The 22,930-nt window shown below is 39.4% G+C and overlaps 1 protein-coding gene across 2 annotated transcripts in view; it reads left to right on the plus strand.

The window, feature by feature from the left end:
• The window catches only part of APPL2 (adaptor protein, phosphotyrosine interacting with PH domain and leucine zipper 2), a 512,959-nt gene that overhangs the window by 150,938 nt on the left and 339,091 nt on the right, over positions 1-22,930 (plus strand). For both annotated transcript variants that reach the window (XM_069228970.1, XM_069228971.1), the window contains exon 3: positions 15,649-15,708. In XM_069228970.1, the coding sequence (XP_069085071.1) occupies positions 15,649-15,708 (60 nt within the window). The remainder of the gene's footprint in view (positions 1-15,648; positions 15,709-22,930) is intronic.

Consider the following 22,930-nt stretch of genomic DNA (forward strand, 5'->3'; position numbering starts at 1 on the left):
CCTAACCATGCTCAGCAGTTGTTATACAAAAGACAATAACATTATTCAATAAATATCATGCAATAAACATATAATTCAATCAAAGAAAAATGTGTTTAAAAAGTAAAAACCAAACCTTTCTCTTTCCTGGACTCAACCACGTGTATAGAATCATCCCCCCTAAAGTCCCCCTGTTCACAGTCATAATTAATTGCGACTTAACAGGGTAGGCTTAAACAGGGAGTACAACCTTGGAAAATGGCGACCAGTCTAACGCACGCCTTCCCATAATCCACAATAATGTGCCAAATTACCATATCATAAAACTAAGTCATACCCACTAACCTTTCAGAAACAACAGATCGAAATTTAGCCATGGCCCAACAAACCAGCAGACTGTTACACTGCATAATTAACCGCACCAGATCTCTCATGCGGCGTACCTGCAACTTTCTAAGGACTGGGAATAATATACTGTGTCATATATTACAAAAGGAGCAACAAAAAACAAGCATATACACCAATGAAAGAGATTCCAGCTTACAGAAAGGGCAGGGATCCCAAGCCAAACCCTCCTGGGTAATACCCCTCCACCTAATAAAGGTGGGGACCTCACCCAGAGTCACCTTCAAGGCCGACCTGTTCTTAATATCCTTCAGAAAGGGCTGCAAATGGCTCATATATTCAACCTCCCATAGAAGCCGCAACTTTATCTGCAGACGTCAGCAATATCGCTATTACACAAAAAACCTTTTATTAAACCTTTCAGTGCTTGTTTTTGGTTCTGCACGGACATCTTCAAGGGAGTATACTTATAGGATGGCCCAAATTAACCACTAAGTAAATGTAGTCTTAGCGGAAAGAGACCGACCATTCACATTTAAAAAAAAAATTCTAAGGCAAGATGAGAACATGGGTATCATGCAGTGCAAAATCTGTCTCTATAGGTCAAATTCGGGAGAGGCCTGAATGTTTGGCGTTTGAGAGGCACCTCTTGTAGGAGGCTGGCCTGGCTTGTAGTGGGTACCAAAAGGTACTTGCACCTTGTGCCAGGTCCAGTTACTAAAAATAAAGGTACTTTATTTTTATGACAATATGCCACAAGTATCTCAGTAAGTACCCTCAGTAAGAAGGTAAGTAATATACACAAGTTATATGTACACAAACCAAAATCAGGTAAGTAAGAGTCAGAAAAGTAATGCAAACAGTGTAGAATTACAATAGGTTGCAATAGGAGAACATAGGTCTAGGGGCAACACAAACCATATACTCCAAAAGTGATATGGGAATCACAAATGGACCCCAGACCAATGGGAGCTTGTAGAGGGTCTCTGGGACTGTAAGAAAACAGTCAGGGTGTCCAAGACACCCCACCCCAAGACCCTGAAAAGTAGGAGTAAAGTACACCTACTACCCCAAAAGACCACAATAGTCGTGATAGGGTGATTCTGCAAGAACAACCCACACCAGCAGTGCACTGACAACGGATTTCCAGACCTGAGGACCTGCAAGGCAAGGGGACCAAGTCCAATAGTCGCAACAGTGTCAAGGGGGGGGCAGGAGCCCAGGAAACCCCGGATAAAGGTGCAAGGCAGCTGCCTCCGGATGGAAGAAGCTTGGAGTTCTGCAAGAAAGAAGAGGACTAGGAACTTCTTCTTTGGAAGACAGATGTCCCACGTCACAATGAAGCTTGCAGAGGTGTTCCCACGCAGAAATACCGCAAACAAGCCTTGCTAGCTGCAAGGGTCGTGGTAGAGGTTTTTGGGTGCTGCTGAGGACCAGGAAGGACCAGGATGTGGCCTTTTGGATGAGGAGACAGAATGGGGTGCTCTGCATCTCAGAGAACCTTCACAGAAGCAGGCAGCACCCGCAGAAGTATGATGATGACAACTCAGCCTGAACCTAATATTCTTGCTGTTAAGGACTGCTTTAAGTCTCAGTTCTTCCTCTCCACAATGCTGCTTTCCTCTGGATAATAGGAGGAGGAATAATGGAGTTGAACATCCATCGTTCTCATGGTGTCCCTGAATGCCCTAGAGGCAAAGGCAGGGCCCAGGTCCGAGTGGAATGCTTCAACGACATAGGTACTAATAATGACTTGCAAATCTTTAATAACAGTCCGATTGTCAGCCAACCGTTGTTGACTATATCCACAGGAATCTAGAAAAAGAATCAACAGTGACTAAGATGTATTTGTATGCACCATCAGGTTGTAAAGGACCACAATGGCCCAGGTATGCATATTGTAGTGGTTTGTTAGTAATTAGGAGGGATGTCGTTAGTGGCCATTTAGTGGTGGACCCTGTAATGTGCTGGCAAATGTTACAACAAAGGACATATTGCTTGGTCTGTTTGTAAAGACCTGGCCACCAAAAGCTTTTTTGAAATTGTAGCTGCCACACCTGCGTTACCAGAAGCAATACCCTCATATTCTGCTTTGATGAGATCTACTCTGTGGTCTTGGTTGGGGATCACACAATCCCCTACCCCTGGAATGTTTGCAAATGCAATGTTCTGGGCACTGAGATGGTGGGAATATTTAGAAGGGAATGCTTTTGGTAGCCAGCTTCTCATTATCCAACCTTGCATATCAGCGAGATATTGCAGCAACAGAAGCCGTAGCTACTGCGGACTTGGCAGCTTCATCAGCCAAGGTGTTTTCTACAATGTGTACTCCTACACATTGATAACCCAATGTATGTACTACATGAGCTTTAGGTAGTCTGTCCCGTAGGTCAGCTACCTTCCCCTACAACACAAGTTTCTGTTTTTGATGGTGTTCCCTTTGGAACCTCTGAAGCCAATCAGGCGCCAGTGATTTAAGTAGTCATTATAGGACTGGGTACAATAATACGAATCACACACTAAGTATTGGTTGGTCAGGATCTGTATGTTTCAGTGCCAGGACAAGAGCTTTAAGCTCTGCCAATTGAACAGTCCCCTAGGGTCTGTGTGTAGGTATTTTGAGGGTGGCATGTACCATCACTCCACTTATGACAGCACAAGCGTTTGAGTATCTTTGTTTAGTACCTACAGCTGGTTGTGCTGAACCATCAGTGTAAATGACAGTTAGATATTGGTCTAAAGGTAATACATTAGTAGGTGCAGTGTACTCCTGTTCATATTGGAGGAATACCTGGGTCTGAAGTTTTGGGTCAAAAATGTAATCCACATCAGTGAGAGTCACAGAGGTTGTCCATTGAATCCAATGTGGAAGTAATGCTTTTGGAATGCTAGCTATGGTGACCGCCTCGAGGGCTGGCACCGGGGTAACAACATTGATGTGTTTCTCTTGGGCAAGTGGCCTCTCCTCGATGAGGGTCATCTGAACAGCAGTCATTATTTTTTCTGTTGGTGCAAAACGTTGTTCTGCATTGGAATACAAATGTGATTTGTATGCTATGGGTACTGTGTCACCTTCATTGAATGTGACATAGATGAAGCCGATGGCACAAGCAACTATTATGAAACCATGTTTCTTTTGTTGTCACGTGTGTAAATGTTTTGCTTCAAACATGTCTCGCTGAAGTTTTCTGAGAATCCATGTGTGTTCTATTGTCCAGTATTTGACTGAGTAATCTGGACAAATTAAATTGTGAAGTGGTTTTATGCGTTGTGCATAATGAGGTATGTATGTTCTGCCAAAGTTAAAGGAACTCAGCAATGACTGCAGTTTTTTTATGGTATTTGGAGGTTGAAGTTGGGTGCATTTGTCTAGAAAGTGCGGGCCATGATCTTGCCTCCATCTGATATTCCAGAAATAGGACACTTAGGAATGCAATTTTAGTTTTCTTGAAATTGAATTTGTAGCGCTGGGTGGTGAAACTCAACACGATCCGATCCACCCTGGCCTGATGTATTTTAAGGTTGTCATCTGTGAGATAAATATAATTTACGTAAGACAATGCCTCAGGATCAATCTCGTATAGTATTAATGTTACTCAGGCTGAAAACAACCCAGGGCTGTTCTTATACCCTTGAGATAATCAGCAAAAGCGACGCTCTGACTTTCAGGCACTAGATTCTGGTAGAAAAAAACACTTGGGAAATATCCAAGGTTGTTTTGTATTTTTTTCACACCATGTTGTTAATTAGTGCTGTGCTGTGTGTGTCTTGTATTGCATAGGTCCATGAGTGACCATTTAAATGTCTGTAGTCCAAGACTACTCTATATGAATGATCTTGGTTGGCAACAGGGAATAACAGGTTATTTGTTGCAGAAACACAGAGCTCAATTACTCCCTGGTACTCAAGTTGTATGAGAATCTCTCACACTGGAGCTTTAGCCTTTTGTTTAATATTGTGGTTGAGACTGTGGAGAAGATCTAATTGGTATTGTATCGTAGAGGTGTTCTTTATCCCACACCACATGGTTGCGGTACAGTGCCAGAGCCTGCGCCAGAGCCCATGTGGTGACATAGGCTTCCTTTACCGGGTCCAGAACCAGGATTGAGAAAGAAAGCAAAATTATATCTTTCCCACCTGGGAGCTTGCAGACAAATTGAGGTGGGCAATCGTTTTCTGCCAATAGAATATCACAGTTTGAATTTTCTCAGAATATTACTTCAATAGTGCACTCTATACCTCCCTCTATTTGGATGTTTAATTCATAAACCCTGTCGGTGGTGAGACACCCCTGTCTGCTGTCTCTATGATGGAAAAGTCGCTAGTTGATGTCACATCCAGATGATCTATAAGATTTTGGTGACAAATCGTGACCTCTGCTGCGCTGTCTATCAGAGTCACTGCCCACATCCTGTCCTTCAACGGTGTTCTCAGCATGGCTGACATTTTTGATTGAAATTGCAGCCACCTTTTCTTTTTTAACATAAGCTTCTGGGGAACGTTGTAAGTTATTCTTCAGCTTTGTGAAGTCACTTCCCATTTCAGACCATACCACTTTCTCACTCTGTTTGTCTGGTGTATCCTGAAAGGAACGAGAGGGACGTGTTTCAGTAAATTGGTATCTATCAGGAGTTTTCAAAGTTTCTCTGTTTCATAGATTATATCTTCTTTCAGAGATTTCCTGTTGCAGAGATTCTCCTCTCTGACTTATTCTGTCTTTGTTTTGTTTTTGGTTATCCCAGCGTTTTTTAGAACCATCTTGTGCTTGTTTGGTACCTTCCTTTGGGGTGGTACTTTGTATTTGTGGTTTAGTTTGACTGGTCCCTAGACTATCCTGTCCTATACTAGTATAGTTGTATGAAATAATCTTTGGCAGCTCAGGCTCCTTTTCCTGCTGAGGAACATCTTGGAGCAGCTGGCGAATAGCCTATGCTGCTGCATCTCCTTTAATGTTTCTTAAAATAATTGAGGATACTGTGTCAGAATTGTGCATCAGCTTCATCCCCAAATCCCGGGTCAGGATGGCCCCATGTTCATTTTGAATTTGTTTTAAAACTTCCAGTAAAATGGCAAGTGTTAGGGTACCATGCATGGTAGTGTGGATTGTGGCAAAGACTGAACCCCAAGTGTTACAATCTCCTATTTAGGGAACCATGCCAAACAGCCAGCATATGGGGAGAATTCTATGTTTGTCTTGTGGTCCCATATAGGGAAACACTGCTTCCAGCTGATTTGTTTTTTATGCAATCCAGAACTGAATCTTGTCCTACTCTGTGGGTTATTTTCCCATTATTGAGTGGACTGTATGTGGATTAATTCTAAGAAAGGGCAATTGGTGAGCAGTTGAAGCAGCCCTCGCTGGGGTGGTGTTCGAAGTCTGCATCATGAATTGTATTATTTGTCTATATATTGCTACTAGCTCATTGTAAAGTGCGCGTATGTGAACTACTTGCATAGCATGCATATTGGGATGTGGTGTATAAGTGCCAAGTGCTGGCCACATTGGTCCATCATTGCTTCAAGGACCTAATTTCACATGTTGTATTATATGTGGAAGGGCACCATTGAACAGGTTTTCATGCTCTTGATAAGAGAGAGGTATCTCTAAGTACTGGTAAGCTTGGTACTGTATGTATGTATATTTGCATCTACTTCAGGAAAGTTGACCCAGGAATAGAATATTTCTGTCCTATATGTGTAGTGGGGTTCCACGACGAATGTGACATCCCGCAGTCTTCTGAGAAGCCATGGGCTGAAAAAAACTGCTTGAGCGGATGTCTGCAGTCATCCCTGATGTTTACAGGATTTGCCATATTTGAGAATAGGTTTTAGGGAACACCAATGGGGGAAAAAGTCCTTTTATGGTTCAAGCTTGAACAACCTACAGCCTAGATTGGTGCTCCCTATTTAGCTGAAGAGGATCACTTCTACGGCCACGTGCGTCTCCATGTGATGGTACTTAGGGTATCCTCAGTGTGTGTGAGACAGAGATATTCAGGAGACTCGTAAACTTAGTGCCTATATCATCGTTGTTGGCGCCACGTCATAAGATCTCTAGTTCTCGGACGAGACTGCTGGACTTGAAGTGGCAGCATCTTTTCATTGTAGGTGATTCCCACGCCAGTTGGCAGCTGTCGGCCCAACCCCCCTGGCTCACTAGCAGCACCTCACCAAACCTCAACTGATGAAGGTGATTTTCATTGCCTTTTGCCTGGAATTCTGGGGAAAAAACATCAGCGAAAATCATGGTGAAACAGTCCATATCCTTTTCTCTCCACATACAAGTCTCTTATACCCACAGAGGCAAGACAAGAGATGCAGAACCGTTTTCAATACATTTATTGAAAAGACTGTAATCTATGATAAAGTGCATGAGCTGCAATTATTAGAATAATGAGGAATAACAAAATCAGGATTGTGAAAATGAGAGATGTGAATATGAACAACCCCAACATATTTTCACACTAGAACTGAGTTAGATTTCAACAACGATACTGAGAACGCCGCGTGATGACTCGATCGCGGTGTTCTTTCCATATTATTTATAGCACCTGCTAAACGAAAGGATTGAATATGAGATCACTCCACAATACTATTTGCTTTTTACTCATGATACCTCTATAAGATATTGCAAATGCTTTGTGAAGACCTTTTTTACTATAGTCCATTTGAGTTAAGCCCTGATGAAGTCTTTGAGATTGTTATCTCATCGGACGAAACATGTGTTGGCTGTGGTTGCTACATGAATAGTGATTTCAAGGACGGCCTTTGGTTGCTATGATGAACTCTATGCTTCAAGAATAAATTGGGCTCGAACTCTTCATGGTGTCATTGTGACTATATATTCAAGATTGGATACATTGAAAACTTTGAATCATTGATTCATGAGTGCCCTGACAGTTGCTTTTTACTGTTTTGTTTTCCTTGGAAACATTAGAGGACTAAGGAAGATCCTCTTGCCAGGAGCACCGTGCCACGATTGGATTGTTAATATTATTGTATGGATTCACTGTGAGCGCCCATATCCTATGAATATCTTCCTACTTGCTATTGTTTTGGTCCCTACTTAAAACTCATACAACACTCAAAACACTGGGAACATACCAAATCTCATCTAAGCAAGCATTGGCAAAACCAAATAACCAAAAATCATAGATGATCTCTCTCCCATGGAGGCAAAACCATTCTCTGCTACCAGATTCTGTGGGCGTGTGACCTCCTAAATTAGGCTAAGGTGACACGTAACAGGGCAGTGACATCTACTACCCTCAGAGGTCGAACCAAATCTTTTGACTCAGACAGGAGTAATAAGATAATCAAATCAAACAATGAGAATCAACATCCATGAACAATAACAAGATGATATAAGGAATCAGTAATTTATATGCATGCTGACCTATATGGTCATGAATTACCACACCAATTTAGTAAAGTTTAAACATTATTGCCCTTAAATTAACAATGCTAAAGTCACGTAAATGATTAACAAAACCAAAAGATACTAGTACAGAAACAACACAGGCTGTCCAAAGCGTTTGAAGAATCTCAATCTTACAAGAGCAATTACCATTAAACATGCCAAAAGATTTACACAGAATAACAACAGAATTATTTGAGAAATAGCAACAGATTTAATTAATTGTTCAGTTCATTCAATCATAATCAATCAATAAACATTTAGTTTAACTATTGGATCAGACGTCCTGACTACCAAATTCCAATTCGAAAAGCATTTGTGGGGTTTGGCTTTGCACATGCAAAAAGTAATTTGGAAAAACATCTAACTATGGCGCGAACAAAGATGCGGTTGGATTTTTAAGAGGAAAACCTGCAAAGGAAAAAAATGTTCTATGGTTATACCTCTCCTAAGTGAAACAGCAGCTATCAGAGTCTTCATCAGCAGAGCACAGGATCAGCAGTTCCTCATGTTCAGCATCAGGAACAAGGAAAGGGGCAACAGTTCAATAAAGTGGGGCCTAATGTATCTGAACTGTTAAAAATCATAAGTGAACTGAGAAGAACTGAAAAGAGCTGAACAGAAACACTCACTTACATCATCCAGAACCTTGCCTAATTAAAGTCCCAAAAATCACTAGCTAGGCTTCTATTGGACAGGACTATGAGGTGTGATAGTGAGCAACCAATTGATTTTCATCTGAGCTTCGGTTGTATCTTTCTTAATTCCTTCTTCAAGATAGGCTCATGTTAACGCTTCTCTCCAGGCCGCAGTTTCTAATTCCTTCTTCAAGATAGGCTCATGTTAACGCTTCTCTCCAGGCCGCAGTTTCGGCAGAATAATAACATTGTAGAAAACAGCACAGAACCTGGCATTTAACTAACATTACTTCCTACCAGAAACTAAGGCACATTGTTAAACCTTGCAGTAGTTATCACAAAGAAGTAAAGAACGAACAGCAAGCAGTAGATTTCCACTGTGAGCTTCCAATACGATGTCTAATAAACAATGCATGCAAAAGCATTTCAGTCAGCATAATATTTCAACATTGTGCTTCTGGAAAATTACTCAAAGTAGGCCCTTTTTCTAATGCTAATACATGAAGAATAAAACAATTTCTAATATTTAAACCATAATTAATGTAAGATGTATTAGTTAATAATAATTGCAAATCATTAGAACATGTGGTTGTGATTCATCAAAATACATTTCACAGTAATTTATTATTTCACATAAAACTCTATCTGGCGGACACAATGTCAGCCACATTTTAAACATGCATGTTTTACATTTCTAGTACGAGTTTATCTAAATTAGGCCTTTTAACATACATTATGTCTTACATTTTGGTTATTCATCTTTTATTAATAATGTTTTCTCTCTAACACAGGCTCTGGAGGTACAAATTAGTTCAAGCTAACTTACCTCACTTTAGAAGCACATAAGCAACCAGTATATCTCCCATTCCCTCTGAACATTTACAGAGGCATAAATGAACTTTAACATAAATACTTTTTTCAAGCTGAATCAAAAAGGTTCAGATCCCAGTCAATTCTCCCACATTACTACACTCTCTACCTGAGGTTTGAGATAAGAGAGCATTGTACCACTGAAAACGCTACTAGTTATTTCTCACGTTAATGTTTACCTCTCCTTTCTCCCTCCTCCAACTGATGGACACTTTGTCCCATTTTACAAGAGAGACTCTACTTTGCATTATTATCTATAGCTACCCATTCTTCCCTGTTATTTTCTTATACCGCACGTTTGTTAGAATTTCTAATATTTTAGACCTCATTCTTGCATACTTTGTTAAACGCTAAGCATACTGAAACCCTTTGCAGCAAGAGTAACTCCATATATTAGCCGTACATAAAAAATACACCCCCTTTCTGGAGCTTTCTCGAGCATCACAGTAAATGTAAGTGGTCTAAAGAAGCTCTCTTGGGATAAAAGGGAAAGAAAGGGCTTAAGGTAAGGCCAGTGAGGTACAGTAAGAGAATGCATGCCAGAACTAAGCTGATAAAAGTAGACTGCTTTTTATGCTATCCTGTCCCTCTGGCCTTTATCTTTGGATTTGGACATTTCTTGTCTAGACTCAGGTGATCCTCAGAGGGTTTCAGCACCTTAAAGCAACACAAGTAACAAGGTATTTAACTTGCAAGCCATAAATGTATCAACCTTGTTACAACTTGTGATTAATTGATCTAGGTACTGTTAGGAACATGGCTGTATATGTACTGTTTTGTTTTCTTATAATGTGCACCAATGCCAGAACGCCAGTTTCAAGGCACTGTAAGTTCTCGTTCTTAAAGTTCTTTAGTTCTTAAGAAGTTCAGAGCTTCAGTGATATTTTCTCAAAAACACCACTTTTTCATACAATGCTCAACGGATATTGTAAAAATGTTTCTAGTTCCTTAAAGTCCAGCTTTATATCCAGTTCAGTATTAAAACAGCACACCATGGAAGCAATTCTTCCCACTCCTCACACATAATTACACTGTTTCCCAGCTCCTCTAAAGGAATATGTAGTACTTGACTTGAACTTTAATTTAGGTTGCTTAACCCTGGCACCTTTTATGGCGAGCTACTCAGCATGTAAGGCCTCGCCATGATGTGTTAATTAGCAGATTTAGTGTTTCTAGGGTGCTTGCATTCTTGGTTGTGAAAAGTGCAGCAGATGCCTTGGCACTGTGAGGAGCCAACACCATCCCATATATGTCTGTTTCTTCGGTTGAACTGCAGGTATCATGAATAAGGTAGGAGCTGTCATGGCCCCGTGTGAAAACATTAACATACTTTGCATATAGAGAATAGGCTTCAGGAAAGCAGATAACTGTCAGGAACAAATGAGATTCACCAGGAAGACATTTAGCAAAGAATTCTGGGCCATTCACACCCCAGGAAGGCAACTGAAAGAGCTAAATTGTCTTTTAGTGCGACAGCTTCAGTAAGCTTCCAGAATACTTAAATGAGTTTTAAGTCATTTAATCTGAAAGTAATTGGACCCACCTCAAGGAAAGGGCCTGATTCCAGTCTAGTGAAGGAACGCCAGCAAATGGATATCTGTGTAAGTAGGAGTTTCCAACTAGAGTTCAGAGATCTTGTGGCAACCCCAAGCAGTGTCCTCGGGTGACAGGATGGTGCAATCTTGAACATCCTCTTTCTTATAAAGTTTAAGGTCTACTAGATTAAATGTTGAATTTCCTCATACTTTCTCTGCCAGTAGGAGCTGTTGCCAAAAAACAAACACACACATTGTCTCTCTCCCTCACACACAGCTATTCTCAAACTCTCTTTCAATTTCTATCTCTCTCTCACAATATAAACATTGTTAATACTGAAGTGTGTGAACCATGAGCAGTAGTTTAGGCCTGGCAGTCATGGATTTAGCTAAGGAGACCTTGTAGGTGTCGGGCCAGCCGATATTTCTGCCTCCCCCCCCTCCCCCCCCCCCCAAAAAAAAATCTGATGCCCGATATCTTTACATGCCAGCAGGCTCGATTCAGGTCAGCGACTGCTGATTTTCAAAGGCAAAATGGCTTTAATTTAGCTTTTTCCCACCTGAAATGGTCCCCACTTAAATACAAGTCATTTGTGAAACTAAATTCCCCCGATTATTTGTTTCTTAAAGCTCCTTCTTTCTGCTTTCCAAATGTTGACATGTATGCCATGTGGTCTTGGGAGTTTTGCAGAGTTCGAGTTTCATTTCACGTTAGCTTTCATTCAGTGTTGTGGGCCAACTCAAATGTCTTTGTCTGGAGAGAAGCTTTTTCTGCAGAGTAGTACAAGAGAACATTGATGTGATCCTCTTTCATTGTTAAATTTCTGTGGCTGCATTTGCAGCATTGAATGACTGTGGCGCAACACCTGAAGTGATGCAGCCAGCTTGAAACCTCAGTACAGTACAGCAGAGCAGATAGTTTGGTGGGCTAATGCGCATGTTGCACAGATTTGTTTACGTGTAACATGCAGGTCATTTTCAATTTAGTTTAGTTAGCCTTTTGATGAAGCATGAAACCAATGTGAAGCGGCAGTGAACTGCTGTACAGCCTAATTGCCTGGGAGAGAATCTCCACGTTATGGTGCTGTCCATATGAGAATATTGTGTGTGGGATCCAGTTAGAAAAATAATATAAAATGCAGAATGTGACTGGGGATTATAACATGCAATTAGGACACTATAAGGCAACACATAGTGCATTTACTTTTAACATTTCATGGCAGTGAACCAGGATTAGAAGGCAGGTCTACAGGTTCCAACATCAAAATGATATGTGAATACAGTAGCTGTATCTGGGTTTGTGAGTTAAGACACAGGAGTTTGTGTACAAGTACCATGCTAGCTCCTTTACCACTGCACTCTCCAAAGTACATATTGTATTGTATTTTTTTATTTTTTATTCATTCGGTCTGAAAATTTAGACCATTAAAATACAAAAAAAAAGACAGTCTTCATAATAAAGTATTGCATAGAAAAATTTGCACCATTTGAACGTAGGTAAAACTATTGAAACATAAAACCTGCAATCATATAAATATCGACAATGTGCTACTTGGCACTAAAACTTTAAGCATACTTAAAAACAATAAAAACTGTACAATAAATACTTGGATATTAAGTTTTTGTAAAAAAATATCATAACAATTCGACTAAAAGAACATCTCTATAAACTTGTAAGGTCTCATCTTTTCCTATACGGGGATACAGGTTCGTAACAAAGAGATTCCTGAAAAAACCTCATAAAAGTTTGCTAGAGTTCACTTCAATTACATAGTATCTATTGTATCTGAAGATTTAAAAGTTAAACATCAAAAATATAAATTTCATGTAAAAACCACCTTCTATATGCGAGAAAACGGATTCAAGGAACCCATGGCTGATATGTACCTACGACGAATAGACCAGGCTTCAGTTAAGTATTTGGAGACTGAGCTAACTACCAGTGTAGAAGTATCGTATCTGCATATTCTGGTAGCGTTAGCTCGGTCCTGCAATAATACGTTTTTACAAAGGGGGATAATCCACCTCCCTCTAAGGCTCTTGTAAAGGGGGCAGAAAAACAGCATCTGCTCAGTTGTTTCCTTGCAATGGTTGTATTGTATTATTGATATAGTGATTGATACCTCTGATGGGGTTGCAGAGAGTTTCAGTTCGCATCAGATTCCTAGATGTACTTTTTTTTAGATGCATGAGTGAGTGTTGTTTGCAGATTGTCCCTCATGGCAAACCATGGTGTAAGTACTTCTGCTCTTACATATGAAGTGTTTAAAAGATTTGAGAATTGAAAAAGCTACGTTTTTTGTTTTTCTGATAAATTTAGTGCCATTTGATGAACCTTCACTAGACTTTCCCCCCCCCAACAAAAGTTCATCAAATTCAGCTCCTTTCGGGGTGATCTGTCAGGGGTGAGAAAAAGGGCACCCAAAATATTTTTCCCCATGCAGTTTCCCATCGAAATTTTAAGAGGCTAAAACAGTTGAACAACATTACACCAATTTTGGCAGAAAGCTAGATTTTTACTCAGAAAGTGTGCTTTTAGTGAATTAATGTAAATCTGGTCAGCCGTTTCTAAGAAATTAAGGTTCAAAATGTATAGTATCTGGGCAGTTTATCCCGAGGAGTACTGCGGTACTCCTGCAGTACTGCAAATTAAAAAAAACACAGAGCGTTCTGATTAGTCAAAAGCGCTCTTCCCCTATCTGCCACTTTGGTTCCACATGACCAACCAGTCGGGTGTAGCACTGGGTTGGCAACCTGCATGTGTTTTGCGCAGTGCCTGGTTGTAGACTAAGTCCTACATCCAACCCCAGGCCATGTGTAGCTAGGGTCTGTCTCCTGCGGGCGGCGGGGCTCAGGGTCTGTATGCAGGTTAGGACCTGCATGCAGCCGTCTCCGGCGCTTGGTCAGAAGGTATGTTCAGTGAAGGAGTTGTATGAATCTGATCAAAAATATGATCCAAAAAAACAAAAATTCCCAGAATAAAACAGAGGTTGCAATTAAGTTGTACTGTAATATAGTTATAAGATCGTAAAAAAAGGTTAAAGTGACCTAATAGTCATCTATGGTAATGATATGTACATTTACATAAAAAATAAAAAAAACTGGATATTCATTGACCATCCACTGGTTAAAGTGATATTCCAGTTTGGCATTGTAGAATCATAAAAACTACCTTTTTAAAAACAAAATAAAACAGAAATGTACTCGTTTATTGAGCGACCTATAACTTGCGTCACCACCATGCACTGCTTATGGCTTCACTTATTAATTCATTCATAACATGTTAAATGACATCTGAAATGATATCTGAAAAGACTTTTGAAATGACATCATTGTCACATGCATCACAGAGTCACTAAGTGTACATGTATGGATCCATAGCAAGGAAATAGGGTAAACCTTGGACACAAAAACATACAAAAATGCCAACTTTCTAAAAGTGGCATTTTCAAAACAGTAATTTAAAATTGGACTTGATCATTAGGTTTGATTTGTAATTACTATTAAACTAAATCCTTAAATCTTTTTCCTAGCTAGTTCCAAACTGAAGTAACCCTGACAAAACATACAAAATGTGATGGGAGGAATGCTTTTAACTTGTCTAACTACTGGCAATTGCACCTTTTTTGTGTTTAATGTAGCACTTAATGGGAAAAGTATGCTCAGACCCAGGCTCACTGTGCTACTGAAACCAAGCTAAACACTACTGTAGAGCCCCAATAAGTGGCGGCTCCTCCGCTAGGGCGGAGGAGTGTCAACTTCTCCCTCCCCCCCACCAGCCACAGCAACTGCTGCAATTCCTTTCCCTTGAAAAGGATAATAAACCAAGTTTATTATACTTTCCTTGCGAAAGGGGTGGGGCATTGGGGTCAAGAGCAGTGAGGGGAGTGCACAGTGCACTCCTCTCAGAGCGCATGTGTGTTTGGCCGGCTGTCCTGGGACGGCCAAACACACATGCTCAATAGGCTGTCTCCAGCCCAGCAACTGAGTTGCTGGGCTGGTGAGAGCCTGCATAGGCTCCCAGTCTGTCTGGGAGTGCCCTGGCTGGGCGATTCCAGCCAATCCTGATGCTGCTCTGAGCAGCGTCAGGATTGGCGCAGGGCAGGCTTTGAGCCTGCAGTGACGACAAGGGAGAGGAGCGTTGCGGCGCAACGGAGGAGGTAAGTTTTTTTTTTTTTTTTTAAATATCTTTTATTAATCCTCCCTCCCCCCCATGCTCCCTCCCCTCATGCGCGCCCCCCACCCCCTGTGACACCCACGAGCCGCAACTGGCCCCAATCAGGCAAAATCAGCCTTGAGTTGTTTGTTTTCCAGTTCAGGGACAATCTATCAATTTGATTTGGACTGCTCCTATCCAGTCAGGGTCAGGACTGATTTGCGTACTGATGGGTCCAAACTGAGGTGGCTTGGGGGAGGGGGCAAAAGAACAATAGCTGGGACAGCTAACCAGAGTGATTGCCAGTGGTTAGACTGATTGCAAGCATCCTGCCATCATCTTTTGTGTGTTTGATATAATGGCCTAAGAGGCAATGGTATTCCATGACATGCACCCAGTGCTCACTATGCCACTAGAACCAAGCTACACCGACTTAAGAAACCCAATCATGGTAAAACTGGTCTTGAGTTACTTGTGTTCCATTTGAGGGAGGACCTGGACTAGCAGTTCGAGTTGGACTATTCCTCCCATCAACCTTTTCTAGTAGTTTATCTAGGTGGGAAAGAAGGAAAATTGGTCAAAAGTGGTTAGGACTACTGTTTGTACTTGAAGGACTGCATACTTTAATGTCTTAATGCATTTGCCATATTAAGTTACATCTAAAACAGTTTGAATCAATTCAATTATTGTTTCTCTCTCTTTTCACAGAACGAGATGTGCTTAGCAACACAGCAGCTTTCCAAGCAGCTTCTTGCTTACGAGCAACAGGTATGTACTAATACATTTAAGCCATGCTCTACACTCTCTGTACTTAAAGTTAATTTTAAAATATCGAATTGGCACGGTTATTAAGACGAGGATATATGTCCAGTTATATTTGTTTACCAAATTGCAAGCATGAGCCTGACCTTGTAGAAGAAAAGGCTTGTGGTGACACACAGTGAGTAATAATATTTGGGAATAATAAGATATGAGTGTTTTATTAAGGGAACTGTAAACTTCCTGGTGCTTAGACAAGCAATCCAAATTAAGACCTTACTGCTTAAAGAGACGTCTTTTTAACTCTTAGTGAGGGGGGTTCAGAATAAAGATGAAGGTGGAGTGTTTTCCAAAGCTTGGCAGCTGTGACAGAGAAGGCTTTATCTCCAGAATAAACTTTGTGCAATGCCAGTATCTGCAGCAAGTATTGACTCACAAATTTTGAGACATAATAAGGCTATACCTATTAAATGTGGAGGCCAGAAAATGAGGCGAGGTGGAGTAGATCACTTTATGGACAATAGTTAAGCATTTAAACTGAATACATTTCCTGACTGTGAAACAAAGTTGGCATAGTGTAAGAGAGAGGAACTTCCATTTCTTGCAGCCTGTGAGCAATCTAGCAGTAGAGTTTAGGATAAGCTGCAGATGGTTAGGGGATTTTTCAAAGAGGAGATGTTGCCATAGACTAATGTGGCCTCTTGAAAACATTCATAACGTGAAACTGAGGATGGAGAGAAGGTAGAATGCGACAAAGGATTTCCAAGTGATAAAAGCAATTGTTGATGACTGGCGCCCCCTGGGGTCCTTTGGTGATGCTGCCCAGGCTTGTGAACAGATCTGACAGGTCAAGGTTGAGGGGCTTTTAACACAGGACACTTAATGTTGTTCCAATAATGAGAGAAGGCTTTTGTCATGAGTACCTAATTTTTTTAGAAGGATTACCCATTACTTTTTAAATGTATTTATTTTTTAAGGCACAAGGATGGTACTTGCAAAATCATAAAGCATTGACAGAATAGTAAGTTAAACATCTATGAGAAAGAAAAGAGAAAAAAGAGAAAGTAGTAAAAAGAAAGACTATAAAAAGCAGTAAATAGAAGAAGTTACAACCTGACATTATACATATATTATTCCGGTTATGTAGCAAAACAAGTGTTGAAGTATCAAAGAGGCTTAAGATTTTTAATGTAAGAGTCCAACAATTCCCAGATGGGTTCCCAGGGAGATTATGGAAGAGGTATATTGTCAGCTACTCTTGTAAAAGATAACCATTCTTCTCAAACCTGTTAGGAAACTTTAGATGCAGATTTCCAGTTGCATAATGCAGTCTTACATCCAAGCGTCAAGAATAGATCCAAGAACTAACATTTTTACTAGAGATGAAAGGATCATGAGGGCTGGTTAGAAGATAAGAGAAAAATCATTGCTTTGATAAGTAAACACAATTCTCTGAAACCAAAAATTGTTTTTCTAAAACTCTTAACGCTGGGAAATTAAACATAATGTGCACAAGATCCCCTGTTGCAATATTACAGTTCCAGCATAATGGAGATTCATCTTACACAAACGTTGTAGAGTCCAACGTGTTCTATGGAGTAGATGAAATTGTGTCATTGAAAGATCAGGAGAAGTTTTATTTTTAAAAGAAGAAGCCTGGATCTTTGCCAAATCAATGGGGGGATCTAGGTCTAATTCTGAGTCCAATTTTAGCTGTACAGGAAAGAGGACTTTAGAGGATGTGATTAAGGGAGCAGGTTTTGGAAACCATATGACCACCATTGTTTAGTTATATCATAAAGTCCAATACAGAAGGATTTAGGTTAGGATTCTTTGCTCTGGATAGAGCACCTTCGAGTATCAAACATCTATAAAATGCTACATTATCTAATTTGTAAGTATGTTGTAAGAAAGAACAGGATATGTGATCTATAAGTGTACCTAGTAGTTTTGGCACAAACATTTCTTTTGAGGACCATTCTATCCAGTTTATGGGTTGGCCATCCTCTTTAAGGTATACACTGAGAGCAAATTAGAAGTTTGAAATTTGGTTTTCACTTGGAAGTGAGTCTATAAGCAGGATAGCTTTCTTTGTGGCACTGAAAATAAGATTGGACTGAGGGAGTGCTATCTTGTAAGCAGAGGCCATCAAATATGAAACCAAACCAAAATGTTGGAGAATGTAATATCTATTTCTATCCAGATGGGAAGGTTGAGATCAAGGTTGGTGATTCATCTAGCACCTAGTTTACTCCACCTTGGTCTTTAGGGAGTCTTAATTGTTTCAGGGAAGTTATAGGTTGCTATGAAAATGTTTTAGTAAGTGGTCACATTTACAAAACAAATTGATTGAGAGTATTGCTGAGATCCTACTCAGTAAGTAATTAACCATTGTGGTGATCATCTTTATCATTTCAGACCATCCCCACCGTGATAAATACTTAGGGGACCAGCCATCTAGGATATCTGAAATCTTTCTGAGAGTAACTGTCTCATGTTTGTTTCTATAATATTGTCATTGGATTTGATTCCAAGGTAATTAATAAAGTGCCTTTGCCATGCCAGTCGAGAAGTACCTAGTTTGTATTTACCTCCTAGTTTATTTAAAGCTAAAATCTCAGATTTATCATGGTTTAAGGAATGTCCAGACGGTGAAGAAAAATAATTCGTTGGTGCCCTTAATGGAAGTATCAACACTAACCAGCAGCTGTAACCATAATATTGTTAGATTTAAACCTCAAAGATATTTTCATTAATTCTAATGGAACGAAGTATAGGGTCAATTACCAATAGAATTAAGAAAGGTGAAAAGGGGCAGCCTTGTCCAGAACCTTGCTTTAGGTCAACATATTCTGTTAATACACCATTGAGCATACTTTTTGCCCTTAGTCTTGCATATAAAGCTAGCTCCGTCTTACTAAAAACATTTTCCAGATTAAATGTATGTAGTACTGCGCTTAAAAATGGCATTTGCCACTGTGTGGTATCTGCTAACTGGGCTTTCTCAATAACATGAACAAATAATCTAGTGTTGTCACTTGATAGTCTATTTTTATTAAGACCAAACTGTGTAGGATGTTTCCGAACAGGGATTATCTTCTCCAGTCTGGTTGCTAAAATGTTAGCATATATTTTACAGTCCAGATTAATTAAAGCGATAGATCTGTAGTTTTTGAGTAGTGTGATATGTCCTCTCCTTGGGTATGACTGCTATAACTGCTTCAGCTGGTGAACCAGTTATCTCCCTCATATTGAAAAAAGTGATGGATTACATCCAATAGTGGTGATTGTAAAATGTATCAAAACATTTTATAAAATTTAGCTGTATAGCTTTCTGGGCCAGGAGAATTTTGAGTCTTCCATAGGGTATTCCTTTTATTATTCGCTTTGGCAATCTCATCTTGGGCAATTGGTAAATAAAGTTTCCTCTTTTCTTGAGCCGGGGCACATGAAAGTTCAGATTAGACTAACTTTTCAACACCCCTTTGGGGAACTATTGTGGGATTCATATTATCTACTTCAGTATAGAAGATTGTCACTATTCAATACCCCTGCTATTTGTTTTTTTTTCAAGTGAGTTTTTCCCAATATTTCTTTAATGGCTTGAATAAATGTTTTGTTTTGTTTGAACTTCAGATATGATGCCAACATTTTCTTAGGTTGGTTCACCTCACAAGCTTTTTTGGGTATTTATTTTTAAAAAAAACAGTTCTTGAAATTAATAATTTATAATATTCATATTTCTCGGTATCTAGTTTAGACAGAATGTTATGATCATTAGGTTGTCTGTGTTGAGTTTCTAGAGCTTAAATCTTTTTTTCTGAATCTGTAAATAATTTAATTTAATGTATGATCTAATGCTAATAAGATATCCCCTAATAGTGACCTTTAAATTCTCCCATCTAATGACAGGAGAAGAGCCTTGAATTATATTGTTTTCAAGGAAGTTCAATAGGTCTTCATTAATCTTGTTACAATGTTTTTCACTTTGAAAAATCTTATCATCGAGTCTCCATATATTCTTCATCTTGGTAGGCCGCCCGCAAGTAAGTGATAGTGTAATAATGGAGTGATCAGGTATATGTCTTACTTCAGCATCCACATTTTGTATATGATTACCAGAGAGCATGAGGTAATCAGTTTTGTAATGAGAAAGGTACGAAGGGGTGAGAAGAGAGTGAAGTCCAGAGTGTCTGAGAGCTGTAATCTCCCAGCATCATTTTAAATCATATTTTTGGGCATAGGTTTTTCATTGCCTTATAGGACATAGTGATCTATATTTGTGTGACAAATATCTATAAAGTGGGCAATCCATAGGGAAACTAACACCACCCCCCACTAGGATTAAAGCTTCATCAGCGATAGTTTCCAATTGTTTTGATAGATTAGCCCAAAAGTGTGAATTATCTCCATTAGGAGCATATATGTCAACAACACAAAATACCTTTCCTCCTTACATATATTAGAGATTATCCATCTGCCCTCATGTTCTGTGGTATTAGAGGTTATATGTGTATTCTCTTTTTTTGCTACTATAGTAATAACCTCATTTTGTTATGCCTTTGGATGGGGAGCAGGCATCATCATCAACCCATCTGGTATCAAGAGACTGAGCCTCTTTCAGGTCAATATAATGTTCTTAGAGCATTGTAATATCCCCTTTCAATTTATAGGCATAATCAATAGTTTCATGTCTCTTTACTGTATGGTTTAGGCACCTTGCATTGAGTGATATAAACTTGAGATCTGTTTTTGTTAGCTGCTTAAATCATAACAGGAATGTGGTAATCATATCATGGGGCAGATTTCTTTATACAATAGAAAACGAAGGGCGGAAATAAAGAAGGTACATTTCACTGTAGACCTTGCCTTGAGGTGAAACAAAAATCAGGTCTGTGCCAATTAAAGCGATAAAGAAAAAGAAAATGTAAGAGAAGAAAGCAAGGTGGCAGAGAAGTGTGAACAAGCTTTGAAGATAACAGTTTGTGTAAAACAGAAACATAGTATAACAGAAAAACATAACCTATAAACCCAACCTCTCACACCAATCACCAACCCACCTACACAAGACTGTATTGGAAATGTGGTGGTGAGCAGGAAAGAGGAGAAAAAACCCTCTCCAATGGCACATGTTAACAAGTGTCAAAAGGACGAACTTGTAAAAACAAGAGGATAGAGGTTCTGTGCTCTAATAGGTAAAACAACATGACAAAGGAAAGCATTGTATTTGAAATGGATGCAATTCAACTTTCACAAGATCATAAGCAAGATCAAGAGAGGTGCATTCACCTAAACCATGGAAAACAGGAGTGTATCAACATCATTAAGCTAAAACTAAATCTGAGTGCATGAGCATACGAAACAACTCCCATTAATACACAGCTGCATTAATGAGAGTGACAGAGATATCATTTCCAGGATTGAGAACAAAATACACCTCTACATTCAATAAAACTATGAACTAAAAGTCTGCTATTATTATTTATAAAGGAAAGCAGCATGTGAGATAGATCATAGCATGGCATGCTTAATATAGCAAAATCTTCAGTAATTTTCAAAACATGTCAAGGATATTGCATAACATTCCAGAGAAGGGATATAATAGTGTTTTATTGTAGAACATGATACAGTCAACAGCCATAACAGGTATATTGGAGAGAGGAGAACACCAAGTAGATGCTTCCATTTCCAATTGATCCAACTCATCCAAAAACATTTTGAGATCTCTGTTGTCATGAAAAATGCTTGAGGAACCATTTATTGAACCTTGAACCTGGATGGTCCCGCAAACTTCCTAGCTTGCACTTGCAGTTGTAGTTGTCTCAAAGCCAAGAAATCTTTCCTCAGATCCACAGGACACATTACACTCTGTGAGTCCTTTCCAGTTCAAAATCCCTTTCAAAAGATGTAGCATTCACCTTTGGAATGCAAGCTTCTAAAAATTATACACATTAATCTGTATCTTGGCTTTCACTCCTCTCTGGAAGCCCACAAATATGTAAGTTACCCCTCCTGTTGCGATCTTCCAAGTCTGATATATCCGTTTGGAGTGTAAAGGTCTTAGACATAAGGTAGAAAAGGTCTCTGGAATGCGAAGTTTCTTAACTTCCAGATTGCAAATGCATTTTTTCCTTTCTGCAATCCTGTTGTTGATTTTATTTACATCATTACATATAGTTGCTAGCTTTATTGCATGGTATCACTATTGATCATCCCATTTAAGGTCACTGGAGCTCTTTGGGATCTGTTTAGTTATCAAAAAGAAAAAAAAAGAAAACAGAACCACTTATTCACTTTTTCGTAAGAGCCTTTAGGAGGAAGAAGAGCTGATATTTGATGGTGGCAAAGGTGGCAGACAAATCTAGCAAACTCAGAGTCTCCACACTGCCACCATGAACTCCTGTGTGAAGGTCATCTAGTGTAGACCAGTACAGAGGTGAGCTTGTGCATGGTAAAGGCTATCAGTGAGCACCACAACATTCTGTAGCTGCTGTTTTCATATGCATTTTCTTGTAGTTTATCTAGATAAGTAAGAAGCAAAATGGGTTTAAAATGAGCTAGAACTGAGGAGTTGTTTTATCAGCAGCAGTGACACAATGACATTCTTCCAGGCACTAGAGACAATGTTCAATGCAATGGATCTATTACATAAAGTGCAAAGGTGGTGTGAAGTTTTAGCTCCCATGTCTGTCTTGAGACATGTAGAGCAAAGAGCCTTAGGTGAGCAACGTTAAGTAAAGTGATCAGTTCCTGAGCAATAAGAGAGGAAAGGCTTCAAATAGGTTGGCAGGTGAATGGCCAGGCACAAAATAGGAGATTAACAGGGAGAGATAGATTTCATAGTTCTACGCTTGAAGAATAGGAAGCCACTTTCTTCTGAACGATAATGGAGATGTTCTTGTGGTATTTATAAAGGTTTAAGATCAGAATGTAAATAGTGAATGCAATTAAATTTAGATGTATCCTGAATAGTTTCCAAACTAGATTGGAAGAACTCGTGATGGGGTTGTTGCAATATGTTTATTTACAAATTTTATGCCCTCTCCGTATATTGTTGTTTTTTTGTTTTGAAATGATGCTTAAATCTGTAGAGTAATTTTTCCTCCTACATTTTTCAACCCTACAAGTTTTTAGTTGTAGAAATTCTAAGCCCTTCATAAACCAAATACTTTGTAGCTCAATAATTAACCATTATTCCAAATCGTGTACGTTTTGCTGTTTCCTGATGGTA

Source organism: Pleurodeles waltl, chromosome 4_1 (genome assembly GCF_031143425.1).
Source record: "Pleurodeles waltl isolate 20211129_DDA chromosome 4_1, aPleWal1.hap1.20221129, whole genome shotgun sequence".
Taxonomy (NCBI): Eukaryota; Metazoa; Chordata; class Amphibia; order Caudata; family Salamandridae; genus Pleurodeles; species Pleurodeles waltl.